The 26666-nt window shown below is 37.7% G+C and overlaps 1 protein-coding gene across 27 annotated transcripts in view; it reads right to left on the minus strand.

The window, feature by feature from the left end:
* The window catches only part of NRXN1 (neurexin 1), a 1091189-nt gene that overhangs the window by 283852 nt on the left and 780671 nt on the right, over positions 1-26666 (minus strand). For all 27 annotated transcript variants that reach the window (XM_037047882.1, XM_037047881.1, XM_037047879.1 and 24 more), the window contains one exon: positions 23494-23675. In XM_037047882.1, coding sequence (XP_036903777.1) covers positions 23494-23675 — 182 coding nt within the window. The remainder of the gene's footprint in view (positions 1-23493; positions 23676-26666) is intronic.

The raw sequence follows: 26666 nt of genomic DNA on the forward strand, positions 1-26666 counted from the left end.
AGGACCTTCATTTATCTGGCTGGATCTATAATTACTTACTTTAAAACTCTTTATCTAAGCATGTAATTATACAAAAACCTTCTATAAATAGGGGCTCAACTCTCAGTTTGGATCACCTTTTAGAGACGCCTATGAGAAAGGACAGAACTAATAATAACAGGGGACCCAAAGAACACGTACTAGGACAGCGTGGCACACTGCATCTGTGCATCTGGGCAGCACATTTGTCACCAGAGCGACTGGTTGAAGGTCATCTTTACAACCTTCACAACCCAGAGAGCTATTCTGAACGCAGCCGACAGTAAATGTCAGCTGGAGTCTTCCTTTACTAGGACACCACTTGCACACTGGTTACAATCTCTTTGCTCCTTTCCTTTCAATCTAAGTTGCTATAGGGGGGAAAGCAAACATAAATAAGACGCTTTTCATTTAACCATTCATTCAGAAACCATTTTCTGATGCTTATTCTGGACAATATGTAAGGACACGATTGATAAGAAACACCATGCTGTATATAGCAAGCTCTGCTTATATTACTCCTGATGGTCCCCTGTTTACTTCTGGGTGTTTGACAAACTCTTCACCCACACTAACTGCTCTGCAAAGGGGCTCCCGAGGCACCAATGCGAAATCACAATTCTTTTCTTTACACTACTGCAGTAAGTTTCTATGCTTCCATTATCGTGTTTATTACATCATTTTAAAATTCTTTTTTTAAAATATCGGTCCTCACTATTCTTAATCTCACTGAAGCATATGCAATATCTTGCCCACATTTATAAACCTTGTGCTAACAAGGTTTAGCACATTAAGATGCTCAAGAAATGATTCATAAAATGATTCAGACAAATAGCTCTATCTAGCTGTTCTGCCATCTAAGAAATGAGGTTCTGTGTACTTCAAGGTCCCCAAGAAATGATTCATGAATGAATGAAAGACTCCTCACCTCCAGGGGGCACTAGATGCCTATTAGCTCTAAATATCCTTCTGGAGTGATCTATCTGCCTTCTCCGGGTGTGGACCCCATCATCTCTGTCAAATGTGAATGATTCTCTCAGAATAAAACAATATCCATCCCATTACACTAGAGACTAGATAGTGTTCTTAAGCTTCATTTTTCTCTCCCAGGTCCTGAAGTCCTTCAGCATGCTTCATATACAACTATACTTATAAATAACCTCCTCTACCCACACCAAGGTTTTGGATAGAGAAACATTGGTTTATCTTGAAGTCTAAGATAGAATCTAAACCTTCAAGAAGCCATAGCTTATAAGCAGTATAATCCATTTACTTTTTTAAAAAAATAGAGCGTCTTTATTTAGCCTTTAGTTAGGGGTTAAAATATAAACAAACATGTAAGTGAACTATCTTTTGACATCCTAAAACTAATCAGGGACCTGACAACCTGAACATTATACCTAGTAATATTTTAGGTTATCATAATTTAAAGACCTAGAGATTCCTGTTTTATATATACAAAACAAAGGAGGCAAGGATGCTCATCCCCCAAAAAGTCAATTGTATTCTAAATTTTAAAAATAACTTTGAAGAAAAAGAAAAGCCCATACCAACAGCCTTTAATTTGTTTCTTTTCCCCTGCCAGTGAATCTGGGTGTTGGCTTCACTGTGATGTCCCAAATATACAAAACTCCAGTGACTACAGGTTGTATCCCTCTGAGTGAATAGTTATCATGTTTCAAAGATTCATTTGGATTTTAAATCAGGGTGACCTGTTTTCATTATATTCAAACAAGTTTAAATCCATCTCTCCATCAGGCATAGCAGAAGACAAATAGCTACATCTAGCTGCCCTGCTATCTAAATAAGTTCAGAATTCTTTAATCTATTTTTTGTGACTATACTATAGCTGTATGTTATCCACATTGTTTTTACCATTTAAATGTTGTCTTCTTACGTATCATTTTTGGAGAGAAGAATAATATTTTGGTTAATATATGATTGTACCTCTAGACTTGGAAATAAACTATGAGAATTTGACGAAACTATTTGTCAAGACTAGATGATGAAAAGGCCCTATGAGTTTAAGTTCACACTAACTCTTTACTTCAAACAATCAAGTGTAAAATAACTTATTACTTAGGTGCCTTCATCTTTGTATAAATGGAGAAAAAAAGGTTATGTCAAGAGATGTGAATCTGGTATTATAATAACCATGTATGGTAGCAGGAGGGTACTGGAAATATCGGGTGAAACACCTTGTAAAATATATGATTATTTAACCACTATGCTGTATACATTAAGCTAATACAAGATAATATTGAATATAAACTGTTATTTTAAAAAGACAGTTACATTTTTAGCTTTTTGAGGAGATTCCATACTGTTTTTAACAGTGGCTGCACCAGTCTGCATTCCCACCAACAGTGCATTAGGGATCCCTTTTCTCCACAACCTCTCCAACACTTGTTGTTTGTTGCTTTGTTTATGATGGCCATTCTGACTGGTGTGAAGTGGTATCTCATTGTGGTTGTTAATTTGCATGTCTCTAATGGCTAGTGATGCTGAGCATCCTTGCATACATCTCTGGGCCCTCTGTACATCCTCCTTGGAGAAGTGTCTGTTCAGGTCCTTTGCCCACTTTTTAATTGGATTGTTTGTCTTCCTGGAGTAGAGTCACATGAGTTATTATTTTGGAGATAAAACCCTTGTCTGAAATATTAACCATTCACAACAGCATGAGTAAAACTGGAGAGCATTATGCTAAGTGAAATAAGCATAATGGCGTACTGAAAGACAAATACCATATGATCTCACCTGTAAGTGGAACTTAATCAACAAAACAAACAAGTGAGCAAAATATAACCAGAGACATTGAAATAAAGAACAAACTGACAGTAACCAGAGGAGAGTGGGAAGGAGGATAACGGGGGAAAGAAGGAGAAAGGTCATCAAAGAACAAGTATAAAGGACCCATGGACAAATCCACGGAGAAACCAGGGTAGGACTGAGGGTGGGAGGTGAGGGTGGGTAGGGTGAAGGAAAGTGGTAGTGGGAAAATGAAGACAACTGTACTTGAACAACAATTAAAAAATAAATTGAAAATAAGAATACATTTTTAAAAGATTTTATAAATTCGTTATTCTATTGTCTCACTAGAATCCAGTCCTCAGTCCTTTTGGCAAAAAACAGATGTCAAAGCAATCACATCTTTTGAAATATTTTTTTACAGGTAGGCTTAGAGTGAGTAAGAGTCACAGCAACCCAAACTCCCCAGCCACAGAGTCCCGAGGTTCACCATGACAACAGAGGGAAGATTGACCTGGGGAATGCTCCACCATTCCTGCAATGAAAACAAATTAATATTCCCAGTTGTACAAACCTTGAGGACTTTCCTGAACTCACTGGACTAGTGTGGATTATTGAGGCAAAGATAGATTGTGCATAATAATGGAGCATAATAATAATAATAATAAAGGAAAAGATTAATCCCATGAGTGCTTAAACAGATCCTAGTTGACAATTATATAAATCCTGCTAAACGAGATGGTTCAAAAAAGATGTCCAATGCCTTGCAGTACAATAGCTTTGTCTCATCTAGATACTTAGTAATTGCATTGGAACATTCCATGAGATTTGAACCAAGCGTTTACACATTTTAGATACCAGTCTAGTATATAATTCCCTTACCAGATAAAGTACACCAGAAATCCCTGAAGTTTGATAAGATGTATCTAATTTCAAGGACTTTACAATTTTCAACATAGCTGTGCAAGATCTTTGGTAAAACCCATTTCAAACGGCCTGTTAGAAATTCCACATATTTCTGTGAATCTCAAAATACATTTGCTAGACAGTCATCTTATTTTGGCTTAAGAATGTATATCAGGTGTGTTTTTTTCCAGACACAAGCAATTAAAGAATTGGAAAATAGCTCACAGAAAGCTCCAAAGAACTGATCCCTGGAGAGCAAATCCAGCAACACCAAACAACCCCAGTTTCCCTTGGGTATATCTGCTGACAAAAGTTACTGCTACTACGGATGGCAACTAGAAGATACATACACAAACCATCGCAATTAAATAACCTGCTTACCACATAACTAATATTTACTGAGAGACCGGTTGCTAGACTCTTCTCACCAATCTGACACTACCTCATGTCACATTGCCCAGCTTCCTTGAAGAGTCTACTCTGCCATTTTGTGCTGTCTTGTTATGTGGTTGCGTGTGCTATGCCTTACCCAATCTTTGCCCAGTGATTTTATTTTAGAATCTCATGGGCTTTGTATCTTGAAGCCAAACAACCTGTTGGAAATACAGCAGAGAACAGAACCCCTCTGATCTGCTTGCTGCCTAACAAATCAAAACACACTGAAATCTGGGATTATTAGAGAAAGTTTGGGGATAAAGAAATAAAATAAAAACTGACTTGTCAAATGGGACTCCCTGCTGCTCAGTACCATGTGTTACCAGAGCAAGAAGCATCTGTTCAGCTATTAAATATGTTAGTGAATATGATATAGAAAGCTGTGGCATTATCAAATATTCTCAATGCCTATTAAACTGCATAGCTGCATATTTTAATTTTACCTTTTATTAGTAAAACTCAAGGCAGTAGCACCTTGAAAACAATTTAAAAAGTTCAAAGAATTATTATTATTTTGGTTATATTTTACACATTTAAATTATATTCATGTGTTACTAACAAAAATTTTTGGCAAGCTCACCAAAATATTCTCAAAATTTAAATATGGTTCTGTCAGTTGCGATTTAGCTCAAATGGATGCAATAAGACTAAAGTAAATGATCATATGCAGAATTAGAAAAACTTCAATGACTACACTTTTTCCCCTTCTGAACACCTTACTTCCTTTCCATTTAATCTTCACTATTATCAAATGCCACACAGCCTATGAGTTAGTCCCTTGATGTAATCCACGCTCTGAGCTTGAGACCGGTGTCATGGAAATGGGCTCTCAAGAGCTAAGACATCTATCTATGTCTGATCAGACGCTTAATAGAAGACCACATCTGTTGTTACTCTGTTTGTTATATTAAGATTAAGCACAATAATTTTGACAATCATACTACATTTAGAAGCCTGTCACGTCCTGCTGCTGCTGCCCCAGTCCTGGAGACTACATGATCAAAATAAGAAGTGACTAGGGACAAAATGAAGAATTATGGAACATGTAGAGGGTGAAGAACACAAGGCAGGCTCTGAACCAAGTGTTGCCTACGCTCGGATATTAACCTCTTGTCTGTCTGGCCCCACCTAGAAAACTGTGGCCACCACTCTCCTGAGAAGTGCCATGGACTTGTTAGCCGTCTTCCTTGGCCCATTGCTGTTCCGTGAATGCTGTCGGAATAGGAGCTAAACTGTGAGAGAAGCTAAAGGGGGGTTGGTAGCACCTGTAAATCACGTAGTTATTCAATGTGAATGCCCTGAAATCACATAGGCCAGGAAGAAGAATCATTCTGTGGGGCTCAGTGTCTGACACATAAGGAGGCCAGTTTGCCTTTCCAATAACATGCCCCAGTTTGTGACATTTTTATATACCTGCTGGTGGGAGGCGCGACAGTGCCATGTTCTTGAAGCAGTAACTATAGTGGTTCTGCGTATAGGGGGTTATCTTCCTAAAAAATACTTCCATACACGTAAAAGAGAGAATATTTTTGGAAGGTTAAGGTTTTTTTATTAGTTTATCATGCTAAAAATTCTGAAGCAGGAGCCATAATAAGGGAATGGTCCGATACAGTGTAGCTTATATATGCAAAAGGATAATACAAGGTAAATATGTGATTTAATCCTCTTGAAGAAAAATGTTCAAAATAGATCCAATAAGAATAATCAAGTGGCAGAATAGTATGTGTTATCTGAAAACATTCTGTCTTTTTGAAGAATGTTTAGGTATATAAGCATATATACAACTATTTACACATATACATATAGGAAAATAAATATAAATATGTGAATGCTATAAAATTAAAGATCAATATCTTAGATACCACAGTAAAAAGGTTTGTATATTAGAGGCAGGTTTGACTTTTTATTTTCACCACTGCACTTAAATTTTTCAATAAGTACTTTTAAGATCTAAGAAAAGAAAATTTATTAATGACTTTTGAGGGGGGCAGTAAATGGAGACTTTGGTCAATAAATAAAACTCAACTTACTCTGAACAGTTGGTTGTAAAACATTACTGGCCTTGTGGACCCAATTCTATGCATTATGTCTACACAGAAGAATCCCCCCAGAAGCCAGGAAATAAATAATAGACATGCAGTCAAATGAAGTGGAAGTTCAGTGAAAAGCTGATAATAATAAAGATGATGGTTACAGTAGGTTACTCACATACTAATGAATAATATCTATGTTGCAATTTCAAATACCGAAAATCACCTCCATCCTTTTCACTTGCCAAATACCTTTCACAGTAGCCAGTTACAAAGGACCAACTAACCACTGATCTTGAATTAGCCATTGGGGGTGGGGCTGGAATTTAAAGCTTTTTTGTTCTACCACGTGAAATTTCTCTGCAATGCCTGTATTGTTTTTAATCTCACCTGAGGATGTTTTATTGATTTTAGAGAGAGAGGAAGGGGGAAGGAAGGAGAGAGAAACATCGATGTGAGAAGGAAATATTGATCACTTGCCTCCTGTACATGCCCCAACAAGGATCAAACTTACAATCTAGATATGCCTTGACCAGGTATTGAACTTGCAACCTTTTGGTGCACAGAACAATGCTCCAACCACTGAACCACCCAGCAGGGGCAATGCAATGTCTGCCTTTTAAATATAAAATTAACTCAGTTCAAAAACCTATATGGCAGGCTGTCTGACCTTACTCTACATATAACTGCTAAAATTTCAACCCCATTTCTCTGCTCATGTCCTGTGGGATATGATGCCCCAAAGCCCTGTTTTTACTGCTAATTAACAATAATGAACAGTGTGACATACTTTTCTTTGAACACTTCTGTCAGGAAGGTATCCAATCAGCAAGCGATACAAGCAATAGACAAATTCCCTTTCTGCCCCTTCATTTACATGCTGAGATGCACGGAGACTGTACCCTACCTTTTGGCTTAAAAAAAGAAGAAAAGAAAAGAAAAGGAAAAAAAAGTAGGTCAAGCTGTCTCGGCTTTATGCAGAAGCTTTTAAAACCTGGGGAAAGGCTGAAAGCTGCTGTTCCAGCCAGTTTCCAGACTATTGCAGGTTATTTTTATATTCATATCCACATATGGCTGATAATGTTGCATGAATCAGTGTTAGTTTAGCCCTACATTTAAGCACAGCTTAAAAAAATAGCAAAGATACTCATCATTTCACCCATTGAGGGAATTTTAATACAAAACACCATACTCTATGCCCCGGCACTCTGTTGTTATTTAGTACATCTGTGTTGAGGTTCACAGAGTTTCAGCTTGTATCCACCCTCAAGGAAGCTCACAGACTATGCACATTGACTTAGGCGTGCTAATTTGGACTGTCTGATGATGTGGAAAAGTAGCTGGGCTGGCCTGAAATGCTTCTTGGCACAAAAATAAACAAATAATTGGATAAATAACTAAATAAATAAATTCAGCTTTGAAGTCTGATAGAACTGGTTCAAATCCAGGGACAGTTACTTACTGTCTATCTGATCTGTGTCAATTATTTTAAAGTGCGGTTTTCTCATCTGTAAAATTGAGATAATAATTCATATCACAATGGGTGGTGCATAGTAAATGAAATAAAATTTTCATGCAAAGTATTTAGGTTAGCATGTGGTCCATAGCAAGCACTCAGTACATACTAAATAGTATTATTTATTGTGCTTCTTACTAAGCAAATGAATACAGTAAGACTCATTTCAGAGGGGGAGATTAACTCTAATTATGATAATTAAATATTGGTACTTTCCAGGGTTTAATATATATTAATTAAAACCATTTTTAAAAAACCTTTTAATAAATGGAGACCCAATGTCGCCACCTCCATCACTGGAGCACGTGTCAGAGCTGCAGGACTAAGAGTCAGGTGCAAGAGGGAAAAAAAAGGACAGTCAACTTGCCAGGGTAGTTTAGGTTGATTACAGATCAAAACCCTCGTCCAATGAGGACTGATTGCCATGGGAGGGTTACTTTCCCTTTGCATTCTCCGATTGGATTTATTTTTTCTCATCAGATCAGACAGTAGGAAAATATACCATAGATGTTGTCATGTAAGTGTCCAAACTACTAGAGACCACAGCTAAGAAGAATCCCTAGACTAAATCTAAGAAAAATGACCTCCTGCTCAGAATGCCTGAACCAGAAAGCGGAGCTGGTCTATGGTCTAATGCGAGAGAAGCCTCCCTTCCCAGAGAACCGTCCCCAACCCCCCTCTCCCCTCGCCCCCCACCCCCTGTGGATAACGAGTCCATTTCATGACAGGCCTCTGTCTTGAGCATGTGAGCCTTCCGAGGTTGTAAATGAGGAGTCTCAGGAGAGTGTCACATGCTTTCCCATTATCCTCCGGGAGTCTACCTCACACTGTGCTCCGCAGAGGGCACTTCTCCTGTGACCTCCAGCCCTGCAGTGGAAAATTACCAGCAGGAGGGGAAGGGAAGTCACAGCCGAAAACAAAGGCTCAATTTACTCACACATGCATTCCTTCATCAATAAACATTTATTATGTATTAAAATAACAACCGTGCTAGTGTCTGAAAACACAAGGGTATAAAGATACATAATCCATGGTCACTGACCTTGAAGAGTTCACAATTTAATGAGGTAGAAGGGCGCATAATGAAATAACTATGACCACGGTAAGTACATAATAGAATTAAGATCAAAGTGCTATAATAGTACCAAGAAACACATGATTAGTTTTGCCCTAGGGGACCAAGGAAGGCTTCACAAATTTATAAAATATATGGTTCAGACCTTGAAGATATATAAAAATGTCCTGGACTGGAAAGGAGAAGAGGGCAGATATGTGTGGGAAGAAGTGGGAATATTTCAAGGGAGAAACAAGTGTGGACAAAGGCACTTTGAAGTTCTATTTTTGCTGACTGGCATTTCATCGATGGTACAAACATTTTTTTTTTGAAAATTGTGGTTTCTGCCTTTAAAATTATGTATGCCCCAAACTAACAAATCAAACTAATTGCAAAGCAAGCTAACTACACAAAATAGCTCAGGCACCTAGTCAAACAGGTAACTTTCTATCTGTTTATTTAACTAGGGAAAATAATTTATATAACTGATATTTGGAATGCTCAGTAGTTCCTGTGATGTGTGGTATGCTAAAAACTGGGGTAACTTGGCTTTGTAAAACAGTATCAGGCAGACCAAAAGCTGAGTTGTCTGATGTAATGCAATGAGGAACTGGCTCCTGAATTCTTACTTGTACCACACACATAAGGCTGAGAGGTTAAATACTTGGGCAGAGAAGTCTGAGTTCAAATCCTGCCTTTGCTTACCAGCTGTGCTTCTACAGCACGAAGGTTTAAAATACCAGCCTAGGTCTACATTCTCTGACTAATGTGCTAGTACAATAAAATGCAGCCATTCAAATCTGAGCTACTGGAGGCCAAAGCCAGGCCTCACTTAAAAAACCCTGTATTCCCAGTGCCTTGAAAATGCTTGGGGAGGGGGGCAGTTGTTACACGCATGTATTAAGGAGAGGATTGTGCACATTAAAACTGGAAGTAGCTGAAGATGAACCTGGAAAATAAGCCCACATTTTGCAGTTCAAGAAGAGTCCATTAAACTAAGCCAATAGTAATGGACACAAGGAAGGCAGATGCATTTTAAAGCTGCTGTGCGATGCAGTAGCCACTAGCCGTATGTTGAGCACTTGAAATGTGGTTAATGGAACCGAGGAACTGGGTTTTCAAGTTTATTTAACTGTAACTGAGTTAGATATAAATTTAAAATGGACAATTCGGTTCCTGGAAACTTGCGAGCTATGTTCACAATAATTCAGCTATGTGAATTTATTTGGACTGGAACTTTTATGAAGTACAGAGTATTTCTGTTGGAAGTGGCGAGTCTTAATTGAGAGGCACTATACGTGTAAAATACAATCAGCTATCAAAAACTTAGTATGAAAAACATAATGTGCAACAGCCAACTTAGAGGTTGTGGGTCAGGATGGTGGTGGAGGGACCTCCTGAACACACCTCTTCCTGTGAGCACAGGGAATCCAGAACTGCACGTGAAACAACCTCCTCTGGATAGGACCTGAAGACTGAATGAACAGGTCTTCCCTGGCCACAAAGGCTAACTGGACCACACTGAGATGAGCAGGGGAGGCAGAGTCACAAACTCGCTAAAACCCACCTCAGGGGCACAGTGACCCACAAGTGGGAAGAGCAAGGGGTTTGTACTTGATATCAGGCCCAGTAACTCTTGAAACCTGGACTGGAGAGATAAGTCTCACAATATCTGACTGTGAAAACCACCAGGATTTACATGCCCAGAATCATGGGGGCTAGAGAGTGAAAGGAGATTCTGCTCTTAAAGGGCTCATACAGAGACCTACTCGCCCAGGGATCCAGCAAAGAAGCATCAGGTTGAAAAGTGTTTAGACCATATGTGAGGGAGATTTATTTCCTCAGAGGCACTGGCAGGGGCCATGTTTGCCTTCTCCCTCTACCTTGCTGGCCCTTGCACTGCAGGACACCATTTCTGCACTCTCCTTGTAACCTACACCTGCCAATGGGCACACCCTCCACCACGCCGCATTCATGGCCTGCCAATGCCAGACAAGAACATGCAGCCCACAGAGAATACATCTCTTGAGTGCTTGATACTGGCAGCTGGGGGGACTGCATTTCTGGTTCCCACGGGTCTGAAACAATTGACGAGGCAGTTCTTGGTGGGCCACCACCCCCCCAGAGCACTTCACAGACAGCAGCTAAAACACACCCTCAGTCTTCCTATGAAAACAGGCCTATTCACTTGCCCTGGAGCTTTAGCCTGAAGAATAGATTCAAGTTCACCACACATCTAGAAGCTACAAAAGTGCTCTCAGGAAGCCTAGGCTGAGAGATGCCATCTTTGTGCTCTCCATGGGCTGACTAGGGCTTACCAGTGCCTCCCAGAAAGGAGCTCATGCATTTGTCTCGATTCTCAGCTTTTGCAATTGTCACTAAGGGTTTACCTTCAGATCACAGACTTGACTAATCCATTTACATCAATGAATAATAGCTCATCCAGACAGAATGCCAATAAGAAAACATCAGCCTTAAATGACAGGCAGATAAACTGAACAGATACATATTAAACTAATTCATCCCACTTTCAGCTAGACTCACCTCCCCCACTCCCCCCAAAACAGAGAGAGGGATCAAATAAAATCTGAAATGAAAGAAGTTACCATTGATGCTATAGAAATAGAAAGGATTACTATGAACCACCCTAAAGAAATAGATAAATTCTTAGATATACACAATCTTCTAAGACTGAATAATAAAGAAATTAAAATCTAAATAGACCAAATGCTCTTATGAAGATAGATAAAAAACCTCCAATTAAAAAATTCCAGAGCCATATTTCTTCACTGGTAAATTCTGCCTTTTCAAACTCTTCAAAAAGAGAAAGAAAGGGAGGGAAGGAGGGAGGAAGGAAGGAAGAAAGGGAGGGAAGGAGGGAAGGAGGGGACACTTCCAAACATTTTATGAGGCCTAATACCAAAACCAAAGACATAACCAAAAAGAAATTTACAGGCCAATATCCCTGATATTCACAGATGTGAAATATCCTCACTGAGTATTAGCAAACTGAGTTCAACAGCACATCAAAAGAATCATACAACATGATCAAGTGGGATTTATCTGGAAGATGCAAGAATAATTTGGCATCTGCAAATCAATCAACATGATATATAACATTAACAAACAGTAAAAATGAACAGTAAAATAAAATAAACAGTAAAAATCATACAATCATCTCAACAGATGCAGAAAGCATTTGACAAAATTCAACTTCCATCTATAACTTTTTAAAAAACCCCTCTCAACCAAGTAGATATAGAGGGGATGCACCTCAGCATATGAGAACCATATATAGCAAACTTATAGCTAGCGTCATACTTAACAGTGAAAAGCTGAAAACCTTTCCTTTAATATCAGGGACAAGACAAGGATGCCACTCTTGGCAAACTTTTATTCAACATAGTATTAGAAGTGCCAGCCAGACTAATCAGGAAGAAAAAAGAAATAAAATGTATCCAAATTGGAAAGGAAGACGTAAAACCATCACTATCTGTAGATAACATGATCACACACACACACACACACACAGCCCAAAATACTGTTAGGACTAATAAATTAATTCAGTAGAGTTACAGGACACAAAATCAATATACAGTAATCTGTTGAATTTCTATGCAGTAATAGCAGACTATTAGGGAGAGAAGTTAAGAACATAATCTTATTTACAAATGCATGAAAAATAAATAGCTAGGAATAAATTTATTTATTAGAAGAAATAGAAAAATAACCTCCCCAAATGAAAAGGTATTCTGTACTCCTGTATTAGAATAATCAATATTATCAAGATTCCAATAGTATTTTTTTTACAGAACTAAAACAAAAATGTCTATGATCATGGAACCATAAAAATCCCAAATAGCCAAAACAATCTTAAGAGAAAAGAACAGAACGTAGGTATCATGGGCCCTCATTTCAAACCATACTACAAAGTTATAGTAATCAAAACAGTATGGTATTGGCATAAAAACAGATATTTAGATCAATGGAACAGACAGGCCATTAGAAAATCCATCCATAAATAGGCAATTAGTTTATGAAAAAGGAGCCAAGAATATACAACAGGGTAAAGACAGCCTCTTCAGTAAGTGGTGTTAAGAATTCAGTTTTTAATGTGGTGAATTTGAGGTGCCCTTGAGACTGTCAGGGAGAGATGCTAAGACTGTCAGGGAGAGATGCTAAGCCCTTGGAAATGCTGGTATGATGATCAGAGGGGAAGTCAGGACTACAGATGTGTATTTTGGACTGAGCAGTCTTCATTTGCTACCTAAAATTCAGAGCAGAATTTTAGGAATACTAACTTATTTTCACAGACCAAAAAGCTCTAATAATTAATTAAACATTGATCATTTACCAAGAGGTTTTTTGGTCTGTCAATCTCGTATTTCCACTCTTTATTGGGCAGGAAAACTCTTAAGAGCTAGGTTCAGGAGGAAGTGTTTTCCTTGGGAGGAAGAGCCCATCAATAAAATGTCTCCTCAGAAGCCTCACTGCAGGGTTTTCTTCCAGGGCTGTGCTGTGTAGGCAGAGAGGCTAAACAGCTCGTCCAGATAATCAGGTGGAGGGCAGACGCCTCCTCTGTCTTGTTGACCTAGGAATCCCCAGGTGCAGCATGCTACCTCCTGTGGGGCTCCAGGATGAGTCACCCCAAGATGAGCCTCTGTGGTATTGAGATTGTTTTGAGCTAAAGGCAACTTCAGCTGTGAGCTCAAGAGAAACTTTTACCCTCTCTCTACCCTTTGACTACCTAGAAGAGTTTGCATTAGGAGCCCTGTTTAAAATGGGATACTATCAGCAATAACCTTTTTTGACATATCTATAAGGCAGGGCAAACTTCTATTTACTAACCATCTGTTCCTTTTTTATCATCCTGCAATGACCCTTTGAAGCCCCAAAGGAGCCTTACCTTATCCCCAAGTTCAGAATGTCTTACCTGTCTAGAACCCTGTTTTCTACCTCTAAACCTCTCATGCATGTGGGGTGTCTGAGTCTTTCATGGATGTGGGGTTCCCATACATATGCATGTATTAAATTTGGCTGCTTTCCTTTGCTAGTCTGTCTTATATCTATTTGATTACTAGAGCAGCCAGAACAACCTTGAGGGTAGAGGAAAGTGTGTGCCTCTCCCACACTCGTAAGGTAAGCTCCTGAAGACAACACAACTTGCACATCACAGCTCTGACAATGTTTATTTTTATCCAAAGAATTTTTTTGGCCCAGTGAAAATTATCTTCAGTTCTTCCCTCTTAATTTAAAAAGTGTATTATTTATTTACAATGTTTAGATGCCTCTCAGGTATCTTGGACTTCAATACTTTCATACTCATCTTTGTTCTATCATTTAAATTCTGAAGAACGATCTTTTTTGATGCAGCAGTTAATAGACTACAGTGATTAGAAGCATGTGTTCTGAGTTCTGGCCAAGATGAAGGCAAAGGTAGAAACCCTTCACTTCCTCACACAACCAAAAGGAGAGTAACAACCAATCTAAAATCAATAAACCACCAGAAGTGCCAGGCAATCAAACTACATGAAACTCTAACAACCAAGGAATTAAAAAAAATCAGTCAACCAGACCAACCAGACAGGCGAGCCGAGACAAAGAAATATGGACTGAATGAAAGAATAGAGCAAAACTCCAGAAAGAGAGCCAAGCAATGGAGAGATAGCCAACCTATCTGGTGGAGAATTTAAAGCCCTGGTAATTAAAATACTCACAGAACTGATTGAGCTTGGTCAAAAAATGAAAGCGCAAGTGAAAAATACTCAAAATGAAATAAAGTGAAATATTCAGGGAACCAACAGTGACAGGAAGGAAACAAGGACTGAAATCAATGATCTGGAACAAAAGGAAGAAATAATCTCCAATCAAAACGGAATGAAGAAAGAAGAATTCGAAAAATGAAGAGAAGCTTAGGAACCTCTGGGGCAACTTTAAACATTCCAATATCTGAATTATAAGGGTGCTGGAAAGAGAAGAACAAGAGCAAGAAATTGAAAACTTATCTGAACAAATAATGAAGGAAAACTTCTCCAGTCTGACAAAGAAAACAGACTTCCAGGAAGTCCAGGAAGCCCAGACAGTCCCAAAGAAGGTGGACCCAAGTCAGGCACACCATCATTAAGTTACCCAAAATTAAAGATAAAGAGAGAATCCTGAAAGCAGCAAGAGGGAAGGAGAGAGTTACCTTCAAAGGAATGCCCATAAGACTGTCAGCTGATTTCTCAAAAGAAACTTTGCAGGCAAGAAGGGGCCGGAAAGAAGTATTTGAAGTCATGAAAGACTAGGACCTACATCTAAGATTACTCTAACCAGAAAAGCTATCACTTAGAATGGAAGGGCAGATAAAGTGCTTCCCAGATAAGGTCAAGTTAAAGGAGTTCATCATCACCAAGCCCTTATTATATGAAATGTTAAAGGGACTTACCTAAGAAATTGAAGAAGATCAGAAACTATGAACAATAAAATAACAAACAACTATCAACAAATGAGCCTTAAAAAAAACAACAAAAAAACTAAGTAAAAACTAGAACAGGAACAGAACTGGAGAAATGGACATCACGTGGAGGGTTATCAGTGGGGAGGGAAAAGGGAGAAATTGAGGGGAAAAGGTACAGGGAATAAGAAGCATAATTGGTAGGCATAAAATAGATGGGGAGAGGTAAAAATGGTATAGGAAACAGAGGATTCAAAAAACTTATAAATACAACCCATGGACATGAACTAAGGAGGGGGAATGTTGGAGGGTTGGGGTGTGCAGGGCAGAAGAGGGGTAATGGGGGGGATTGGAAAAACTGTAATAGCATAATCAATAAAATACAATTTAAAAAATAAAAAAATAAGATGTGGATTATCTATGCCTATTGTTAACTTCAGTGTCTCCTTGTATATTTGCCTGGGTCATTTCTGTCCTTGGTTGATATGAACTGCCTAAATCAGGAGTGGCCCAACATAAGCTTTGGTAGGACTCCAGTGCCACAGGGTCACTTCCATGTTTCCTAACTTTGGGGCAACATATTTGCTCTGCTGTTTGCATTTTTTTAAACTATTACTCTCATGAATTTTGCTTATGGCTTTCAGTGTGCTTTGTGAAATAAAAGAAGTTTTCCTGATCAGTGTACAAATGATTCCATTTTAGTATGCATTCCTCACACTAGTTTGTAATCTTCAGGCAATGTCTTCATTACTTTTTCCATCAACCTATATTGTGTTGAGACTTCTGCAAAGCCAGCATCTTTAATAACTTGTGTGCATATGGTTTCATTGTTTATCATAATTTCTTCCTAAGACCTGCAGGCTCTGACTAGATAATAAGAACGAACACACCAGATATGTTATCAGCATGGGAGATCTTATCCATGTTTTCTGGGAATCTCTTAATAACCTAGCTGCTTATGGACTACTGAACTTCTATAAGGTTATAAAAATTTGCTGTTTAAAGCTGTTAAATTATGGTGAAATATGTTCCACAGAAAGAGAAAACTAATACAGTATAAATCACATTATAGATGATCAATAATAATGTGTGAATGGACCAAAGGGAGTATTTCTTGAAGGTAGGCTTTTGAAAAATAGAAGCTTTCAGGATGTACTAGGACATGGAGGACCTAAGCCACCACCTATGCTGGAACAAAGAAGGTCTGCAGCACCCACTGAATACCTTACCACGAGATTCCCTATTATCAGAAGCAACTGAGACATAGCCACTGGCATCCTGCTGGAAACTGGTTGAATCCTCACTGCCCCTTCCCTTCCCCTTGAGTTTTTTCCCCAGAGGCAAGGCCCATACATCTCCAGGACTTTCTGTCCCTGAATCAGCCATCCCTGATCAGAGGACTTTGTCTTGCAAACACCTATATCCAGGATACCTTGAGCGTATCAGCAGGGTGACCTAACCTCCTCCCAAAGGGTCTGCCATACACCCTTGAAAACCCTTCTACCCTCTCCCTTGCTTCTGCCATTTGCTTGGACTCAGCCCACCTGATCATAGTGTCTTGCCTTGAATAAAAGCCCCTAATTGGACCTTTTTTGGCCCCCGGTCCTTCCTTCGCCACCTCGGCTACCCAACAGAGGCAACAGAAGAAATGGTGGTATAATCAGTTGTGAGAAATGATTCAACAAGGTCTCTTGTTTTGGTAGCATAGAAAAGAGGATGTGCTACTGCAACCCAGCTCCAGATAACTTAGAATTGATGAGAAGCTACTCTGTAAAATAGCCTGGGGTCCACCACAAAGCAATGGATGAAGAAGAGCAGTGATCATAAATCAGAGCGGGATCTAAGGCTTTTCTCTACCTAAATAATGCCCTGCACATTGCTTCAACAGTTCTTCCCAAAAGACTCCTGAATCCTCCACTTTTTCAATCAAGAAGAGGCTTCAGGATTTTAGGGCCAACACTGAAAACACTCAGTGTTTAAATAGAGAAACTGATGACTGAGCAGAACCCAGATAGTGAGAGAGAATGAGAAGAGAAAAAAAAAACAAAACCCTGGGCATAATTTAAAATATAGAAATGGCAAGAAGGTCATCTAAAACAAGGAATTAATAAATTTCACTGGAGTAAAAAGATAAGCATAGTAATATAAGAAAATGGACCTAAAAGGGAAGTTATGATAGGGATGTTGAGGACATGAAATGTTAAGCGTAGAACGTGCCTTTACCTGAATATAATGTGGAAGCATCAATGTGCTTTAACAGAGGAGTAACAGAATCAGAGAAGCATCTTTTGGCAAATTAACCTGACATAAGTATATAAAATGGATTGGAGAAGTATTCAGAATAGAGACAGGAAGAAAAGTCCCTTCGTGGTAAGTACAGGAACCAAGAAGGTGCAGGTAAAGAGAGTTATTTTGATTCTCTTTTACTCAATTTGTACAGCGACAGTATTTCCTCAAAGCAGGAAATACTTCTTCAAATCTAAAAACCAAGTTTAGGAAGTAACTGATGCAACAAAGGTGATTTAGAAAATGAGAAATTAATTAACTTCCAGAGGCAATGCAGGAGTTTTTTTATTGATTTACTTGAACTCACCCTGCTCCCAAACAGAGACTGTATTAAGGCATCTGAATAGCACTCCGGCCAATAAAAATGTAACTGTCACTTCTCTCATTTTCTCCAAAGACAACTTGCTGCCTTCATACGTTAAAAACTTGGACAAAAATTAAGAAAAACCATGGTGAAATTATTTTAGTCTTCCTTTTAAAACAGTAGTCTAATAAGCCACAAGTTCTCTAATTCATGTAAGAATCAAGAACACAAAACCAAAAACAATCTATTGTATATGACTTATAGGATTTGATTTAAAGATTATATGGCAAAGTGTGACTCTAAAATGATATAAATCTGTTGTTTAGAAAGAATATTTCTTTGGAACTAATTTAACTTCAAGAAAAGCCTACAAGGGCATAACTGGATTTTATCTTGCTGATGTAGGTATGGACACATATATAATTATTGACTTCAAAATGATGTGTTTTTTTTAAAATAATTGTAACACAAAGGTAAGACAAACAGTGTAAATTTCAGACAGGCAGTGAGAGATGAGAAATATTTGACATGTCACCAATATTGATGTTATTTTGGGACATGTAATATTTACTATAAATACAATGCTTCTAGCCTATGCTAAACCTGCTGATCAAAAGGTGTATTTCTAAATCAAAATCAATTAAGAGCTTGTTGTAAAAATAGGACTTCCAGCTCAACAAAGTAAAAAGAAGAAACACTTAAGGCAAAGATGTACAACAACTCACTAATCAAATTTGCAATGCTCTTTCATGCTCCCGAGATGAAAGAATTTCAAAAAACACTCTTTACTCATCCTCTCCTCCACCCTCCACACATTTCCTCTGGTCAGAACCAATGCACGTGTTAATATTCACATGGCAGTGAGTGAGTGCACATTTGCAGTGGCTTTCTTCTGTAAATCAGAGAGGGGTTAAGAAACGTCCAATCAACATTACCAGACTGACATACCAAGATGTTTCCTCCAGAGCGACAACATTGGTAAAATTTCTAGATATATCTTAGAAAACATTTTTAAATGAACTTAATGTTTCATTGATTCTAAGAAATTATTTCAATGTTGATTAAATAATCCCCAACATTACTATTTTAAATTTACATAGCACTTTACAGTTCACAAGTCTCTTCATATTCTTTATTTTAAAAGCCTATTATTTGTTCCTATTTTTACAAATACTATGCAGATAAGAAAGTTGAAACTGCAAGAGGAAGAAATGGAGATATATGACAATGGAGGGATAATCAAGAAAAACTAGTCACTTTTGGACAAAGTATGTTTATTATAAATAATCTAAACCACCTCATGACCAGCATCCCATCAGGCTTGTTCATTCATTCACCCAACAAATATTTGTTGAAATAAGTACTAAGTAGTGAGTTGCCTTATTTTTGTATCCACAAGGTCTAACATGGACCTGGGCCATATTAGCTGCTCAGAAGATATTTCCAGACAACCTTCTAGCATATACTGAAATAAATAACAAAAAAATAAATTTTGTATACTATATTATTTTTCCTATTAGTCATTATTACTATAAATTATGTTCCTTGTCATCAGAAAGCATATTTCTACTTAAAAATAATGGACAGATATTAAATGAGTAGAGAACAATTCATGATAATAGTGAGTTACAAAAAATAAGGGAATTATTGAGGCAAGTTAATATTCATCCAAAAATTATTCATCATACACCTTCTTTAAATAACCAACTACCATAATTATTTCTTAGGTAAACATTCAGAAAACAACATCAATAATATATGTAACTTTTCAATGATATAGCTGTTGCTATATTTTTTCTACATTGTCAATAAGGAATCACCTGACTTTTAAGGTTAAATGGAAATTAAATTTTATCTATGACTTCACTTTGACTATTGAAAAGTTGAGAGTCTATACTGAGCCTAAACCATATTTTGAATATATAAGTACTTCATTTATTATTTCAGAAAGCATTTACTGAGCACTTGTATTCTAGGCACTATGTTAACTAATCATTTCTCACTTCATGTACTTTATCTTCCCTTAATCCCATTCTATAACCTTACAAGTTTCAGTAGTAGTATAAGACTCGGAGGGTAACAGTTGCCATATTAACATAACAAAAAGAAATTTATAAAATCTAGGCAACCAGAGTCAAAAACTATTTCATTCAAAGTTAGTGTATTCTAAGATTACAGTTAATCAAAATTTAAATATGATGATGTTTTCCAGGAAAATTGAACATTATTCTGAAACAAATAGGATAATAAACGATGTCAAATATTCCCATCTTCACTGACATCACAAGTCAGTCAGATTTTAAAAGTAACCAACTGAAGCAGCATTATACATTTTGGCAAGATAGAAGCACTTTTGATCTGTCCTATCAACTTTGCAGCTTATTGGGCATCTCAATTAATGGTGGAAATATATATTTTTTAAATAAGATCAGTGCATGGTTTATATTTGGCTGACCTTGAAGGTTTATGGAAAATTTTCTGGCACTTAATGAATTTCTAACTTTTATAGATAAGTCATATCATCTGTAATATTAGTCAATTCAATTTGTTAGTCAGTTATATTCATAACACAAACTCAAACACCATTAATAACCTATCCTTCTACGAATCTGTTTTTGTTTTAAACCCCAATCTTGGAAAAAGCAGACCAACTGATTTGGAGAAAATCAGGACAGATTCAAAGGTACCTAAATAATCTCATAAAGTAGTCTCTGAATATCCCCAAGTCTAAGTATGTGTCATGTACTTCTGCTTCTGTCATGGGCAAGCACCGGCTTTGGACTCCACACACTTCATTTTCCTTTCCTTTCCCTCTTGCATCCTTCCTTCCTCAGTCTCTCCCTTTCTCTCTCCCTCCTCTGTGCCTCTCTCTCTTTACTTTTTAAATATCTAACAGCTCTTTCTGTTCCTCTTCCACATATCCAATATTATGGGAGGGAGTTATAAATTTCAGTAGTAAAAAGCAAAAACACCAGGCTGGTGTTAATTTTGACAGCATGTTGAAAATGTGGAAATAAGTGACTCGTCTGCATATAAGCAATGGGCTGAGTCACTAAAGGCTAATTATCACTTGCAGGCAATGAGAGGCAAAGGAGAGAGAGAGAAAGTTTCAGTTGGCCAGATTAAACTGGGTCCTACTAGTTGATACAGGAGGGAGAGGGACTGATCAACAACAGTGTTTGGAAAGTCCAGGAAATTTATGCCCATTTTCTATTTCCCCAGCAAGGACAGACTTTCAGGTGAAGGGAGAGTTTGACGACAGCAAATCTAAGAGGGAGGGTACATAGAGCCAAATACTGAGTTCAAAGTGAATGGCTAGGCAAGACCAAGAGAAGGTTTAGAAAGACAGAGGCCCCTCACAGGGCAGCTGTCAGAAATGCATGCCCAGCAGAGGAGCCATGGAAGGTACTGGGCTGGTATGAACACCTAGACAGTTAATCCTTCATGCAGAAAAGGACTCTAAGCCCATATTTGATCAGATTTCAAAGAAAAACACATTCTTGTATACCAAAACTCTTTGACCATAAAACAAACGATAGTGGTTTGAGTAAACGCGGCACTTATGATTTGAGAGTGATCATTGTAGAACATTTCTGCAGGGTAAATATGTAATTGGTTATGGATCAATCAGTAATTTCAAGAGAAAAAGCTCTTGTTTTCATTTTTATTTATTTATTTTTGGAAGTAGCAACGCTTTTAAATCAGAATGAAGCAAATAAATTTCGAAAGTTGAGATTACGCTAAACAGCAGGGTTCCTTACTACACTAGTTGTTTATCTCAACTGATCATTTATTTATGATGCCATAAAAATCCAGATGCTTTCCGTTTTTATTGTTAGATTTTTGCTGAAATGCATCTGAAATTGCTTTCACAGGGTTCCCATTCTGACAACTGAATTTTGACATGAAAATTTACAATGATAAATTCACAATAGTTCAATAATGGTTGTGCTAAAGTGTTTTTTTTTCCTCAAGATTAGCAATGGATTCAGCTTGTGGTCAAATAAACCCCCTACTCAGCTTATTTGAAATTCTGTAAGCGTAATGGAAAAATAAAATTAAGAAAATAAACTAATTCATAGATACAGGGAACAAACTGATAATGGTGGCCAGATGGGAGGGGAGTAGGGGCAATGGGCGAAAAAGGTGAGGGGATTAAGAAGCACAAATTGGCAGTTACAAAATAGTCACAGGGATGTAAAATACAGCATAGGAAACATAGTCAATAATATTATAATAATTATATATGGTGTCTAATTACTATGCTGTATATCTGAAACTAATATAATATCGAATGTCAACTATAATTAATAAACAAAAATGAATGAATGAAACTTTGAAAATTAAGGCCCTGCAAATGTCTGTGATAATGTGTTTTCGTGTTTGATGATTTCCTAATTATTTTAGGATGAATACCTGAAGGGCAGTTTCTAACAGGAGAGAGAATCAAATATTCATTGAGGCACAGGCACTGGTAAAGGGAGAGCTTATAGGGATACGCAAAAACAAAACAAAACAAACTCATACGGTCACATGAAACAGAAGGGATAAATTGTGTCAGATAAAGGGAGATGAAGAGATTTACATGCTTCTGGAAACTTCCAAAAGATAGACTTTAAACCAAGCACTATAATGATAGGAACTTTTTTTTTTAAAGATTTTATTTATTTATCTTTAGAGGGGAAGGGAAGGAGAGAAGGAGAGAAATATCAATGTATGGTTGCTTCTTGTGAATCCCCTGCCGGGAACTGGCTTGCAACCCAGGCATGTGCCCTGACTGGGAATCGAACCGCGATCGTGTGGTTCGCAGGCCCGCACTCAAATCCACTGAGCTCCACCAGCCAGGGCATGATAGGAACTTTTTTTACAGTTTTTCAATGTGGTACTTTCCTATGGTACTTACTTTGACATACCAGTAAAATATTAACATCTCTAAACAATGGAAGTCTGAATGTGCTTATTTGCAAATATTGTAAGGAAATGAAATAAAGAATTGCAACATAGAAATTAATAGCTCTTGGAATACAGAAATATAGTAAAGAGCTCTCAAGCTATAGTGAGTTATGGCAACTTAAAAAGGTAAAGAAACTTTTTCATTTATTAACTCCTATTTGCCATGTACTATGTGCTGAATAAATCCTTGTGGGAGGCTTAGAGTTTGGAGAAAAAGGAATGGCCCAGGATATAAATGTCAAGAGTACATTGTGCTTTCTTGATGTTTATGTACCAAAATGACTACCAGATGACATGGAAACAATGTTTTTGCCATTTTCTTTCATATCCCCAAATGTCTGTACAGTTTCCTTTTCTCCCATCCATTGCATGTAACTTCAGACAACTCCCTTTCCAGATTAGAAAAGGAATAAGGACAATGCATCCAGACCTTTTGATGTCGCCCGTATTACAACCCTTGCTTCCATCCTTGTAGATTGAAATACTATCTACAAGACAGTAACTTACTTTATCAATTTGTCAAGTATCGCTAAAGTCACTGAAAACATACCCAAAATAAATCTTTGTGAACAGAGAATTGAGAGGAATTCACACTTAAAAAGCAAAATCACAATATTCTCTACTATTAGGAGCACTTTTAACAACAGTGATTGGTATAAAGTCTTATTATCTCTAGAGCACCTTTGTATTTTCTATACCAAAGGACTGGTTGCTATTGGAGAGAAACTTCCAAAAGGCTGAATTATAAGTTACTTACAAAAAGATAACAGTGAAAACAATTTTGAATCTTATTTTAAAAGTACTTACTATATGCAGCTCTAGGTAGTCCCCCAGGCCAGAAGAACTGTCCACTCGCACCAGTACAGCCTCTTTCTGCACCGTGCTAAACCCTATGGCCAGTCTGTCTGCTCGAGTACTTGGCCGGTCATTCGGAGGCCACTTATACGTGATTTGTCCACCACCTTTGCTAAAGATATATGTTGTCCCAGCTGGAAAACAAAAAACAAAACCAATTAGTCCAAAGGTGTGATGTGCACACTTCCCTATGGTAGTTATCTGTACATATCAGTAAAGTATTTAATTTATACTCTGGCCAAATGAAAAAGAAATGGCAAAGCAAATAAGCAACAGATTTCAATCAAACATTCTCAAAAAAAGAGAAAAGAGTTTTTTTATTTTAAAGAAATATCAGGGCAGCTTAGTTTTTAATACACTCATTAAATCTACCAGCAGGTGTTTCAGAACAAAAGGATTTTACTGCTTTTCCAGTGGAGTTGGACAAGCACAGCATGTGATGGGTTTTTTCCCTTTCTGCCCATTAAAAAATATATTTTAGTAGAAAACATTGACTTTGGATGCTTTCAAAAGGAGCAGAAATATATCTCAACTTGTTTTTGAAACAAGGGGTGCACGCAGATGTGACGGGGTCGCACAACACAGTGAAGCGATATGCTGCGAATCAGCTTCTGTGGGGAACAGGTCTATTCACACATGACAGATGATAACTAATGGATGAACAGCCCTACGCACCAGTAGTCATGTCAAGAAAATAAAGATAATAGATCCCATTCATAGAAGTCAATTCTTATTTAACAAGCAACATCTAGTAACTGTCAAAGTAGCCAGCGTCATGAAAAGGCACATTCTTAATCTCCAAAGTGAATACTACTTTACAGCACTGAGAGTAATGCCATAGCCACATACGGTGAGTGTTCAAATCTTACTTTGCAGTGGTGATGACAGTGAATTTTCATCTTACTTTAAAAAGAACTTTGTTTCCAAACAGGTTTACTAAGCATCCAATGCACCAGAGTCTTATATTATTGCTCCCCTTGAATCTATCTCACTGAACGTAATAACATGAATTCTTTCAGCCGGAATACTTGGAAGAGACATGCAAAGACATATGTATGTACGTGTGTGTGTATACACATATACACATATATATGAAGAGACCTCCATACTAAAGGGGGCCACAGAAATATATCTTTAGTTATCACAGGAACAGAACTTAAGGTGCAATTTATGGAGGGGAGTGTAGCCTTCCAATAACAAAGAATGCCACTGAACATTTATTGTGCACCTATTATGTGAACATGGTAAGGAAAGCAGTAAGAGTGAATATTAAGATTTAAGCTATAAAACACCTTATGTTTATGGAAATATACTTTCTACCAAGAGTAAGGCTTCTATGTAAAAGTTGTATGCATGAGGGGAAACCACTCCCAAACCAGAATTTGTGTATTTATCTTACATGCTTAAACTCCAGTCATCTTTAAAGTACTTTACATTTGATGAAATACACCTCTCAAGACATTTTTTCCAGTGTTCAAAACAGTTTTTGAACTTGTTGATTTTGACGCCTTTTAGTGTTTCTGCCATTTTTTTGTTTCACCTCTTTCACATCAGCAAAATGTTTCCCTTTGAGGACTTGTTTCATTGGGGAACCAAAAAAAAGTCACTTAGGTCGGATGAATAGGGAGGGTAGGGTATAGGGGTCATGCTGATTTGGGGCAAAAACTGAACACTTAGCACAGTATGGGCATGTGAGCTCAAAAATCACCCATCATGAAACGGGCAAACACATTGAAAGAGTCTTCAAAAAAAATTCAGGGAAGCCGAATGCAGCCTTTCACAACAATGCCAGCTCATACACTGATGCAGATGGGTTCCTAGAATGCTCACTCAACTAGCAGGGGAAACCTGTACTACACAGGGCCTGCCCTCCAGATGATAATTTTGGCTTTGGGGGGTCTCCTCTCATACAGCAATATGTTTTCCAGATATCTGCCCACCAAATTGACATGATGACCAAATTTACCAATTACATGCAGATGACAATATCACACTCATGTACATTTAATGAAATAGCTGATAATATCAATTTTTCCAATTTTTTTTTGTATTTTGGAGCCAACTTGTCTCTGTATTCTGCCTGAGACATTTTCAGAGGCCCGTGGGGAACTCCAAAGCACTCTCAATATGCCTGCTGTGCCTGATTGGTTTAGAAGGTCTTGGCACATAGACCTGACTCAAGAAGCACGTCCGAATGATGTTGAATGTAAAAGTGACAAAACAGAAACTTGTGAAAATGCAAAGGTGGAAAGGATAAGCACATCTCTATTCAACTTTTTGGATACTCATGAATAAAGGTTTAGCTCTCTCAGGTTAGAATAGGTAAGTTAAATTTCAAAGGCACTAGTCAGTGTGCAAGCAAAAAGAGAGGAAGGGAGGGAGGGACGGAGGGAGGAAGGAAGGAAGGAAGGAAGAAAAGAAGGAAATTTAAACCACAGATTTCTGTATCAGGAATGCCAAAGCCTTCCAGAACCATTATTATTTGGCATCATCAGAAGCTTGTTCATCAGGCTATTAATAAGCAAGCACTATTTGATAACTTTTTTTTGCTAGGTGATTTTTGACAGATGATTAAGTGTTAAGTATTCCAGGAAAGCCTACACTGATAAATATAGAACAAGAATATACAAATGTGGAGATTTCATGAAAATTAAGATGTGGTGGTGGCCTCTGAATGCCGATACTTTATTTTCTTCATTTTTATTAACTTTGTTCTCCAATGGCTATGTATTTCATATGAATTAAGAACAATATTCAAAACAAGAGACGCTACTTGACAATATGAAATGTATTTAAGAATTCAGATGTTTTCTAGGATCCCCCCAATAAAGTAGGGTGGTAAAGCAACAAGTATCTTACTTTATGTGGTGATTTTTGAAATTGGAAATCACTTTCACACAGAAAGGAGGGCAAGCCTTAGCCCCATGTTATATCTGAGGAAATTCAGTCATAAGGACTGACTTGTTATCTCACGTTGCCAACTTGGTATGTGGCACAGCTGGTAGGAAACCCAGTACCTGGTCTCTGACTCCTATATTCTTTTTAATTACCGAAATGTTTCTGTTATCACAACAAGACTGTCAAAAAAAGTTAATTGGATATGTCAGTCTGAATTTATCAAGGCC

The sequence above is a fragment of the Sturnira hondurensis genome, unplaced genomic scaffold (genome assembly GCF_014824575.4).
Source record: "Sturnira hondurensis isolate 20B ecotype Veracruz unplaced genomic scaffold, ASM1482457v3 Scaffold0006413, whole genome shotgun sequence".
Classification (NCBI taxonomy): domain Eukaryota; kingdom Metazoa; phylum Chordata; class Mammalia; order Chiroptera; family Phyllostomidae; genus Sturnira; species Sturnira hondurensis.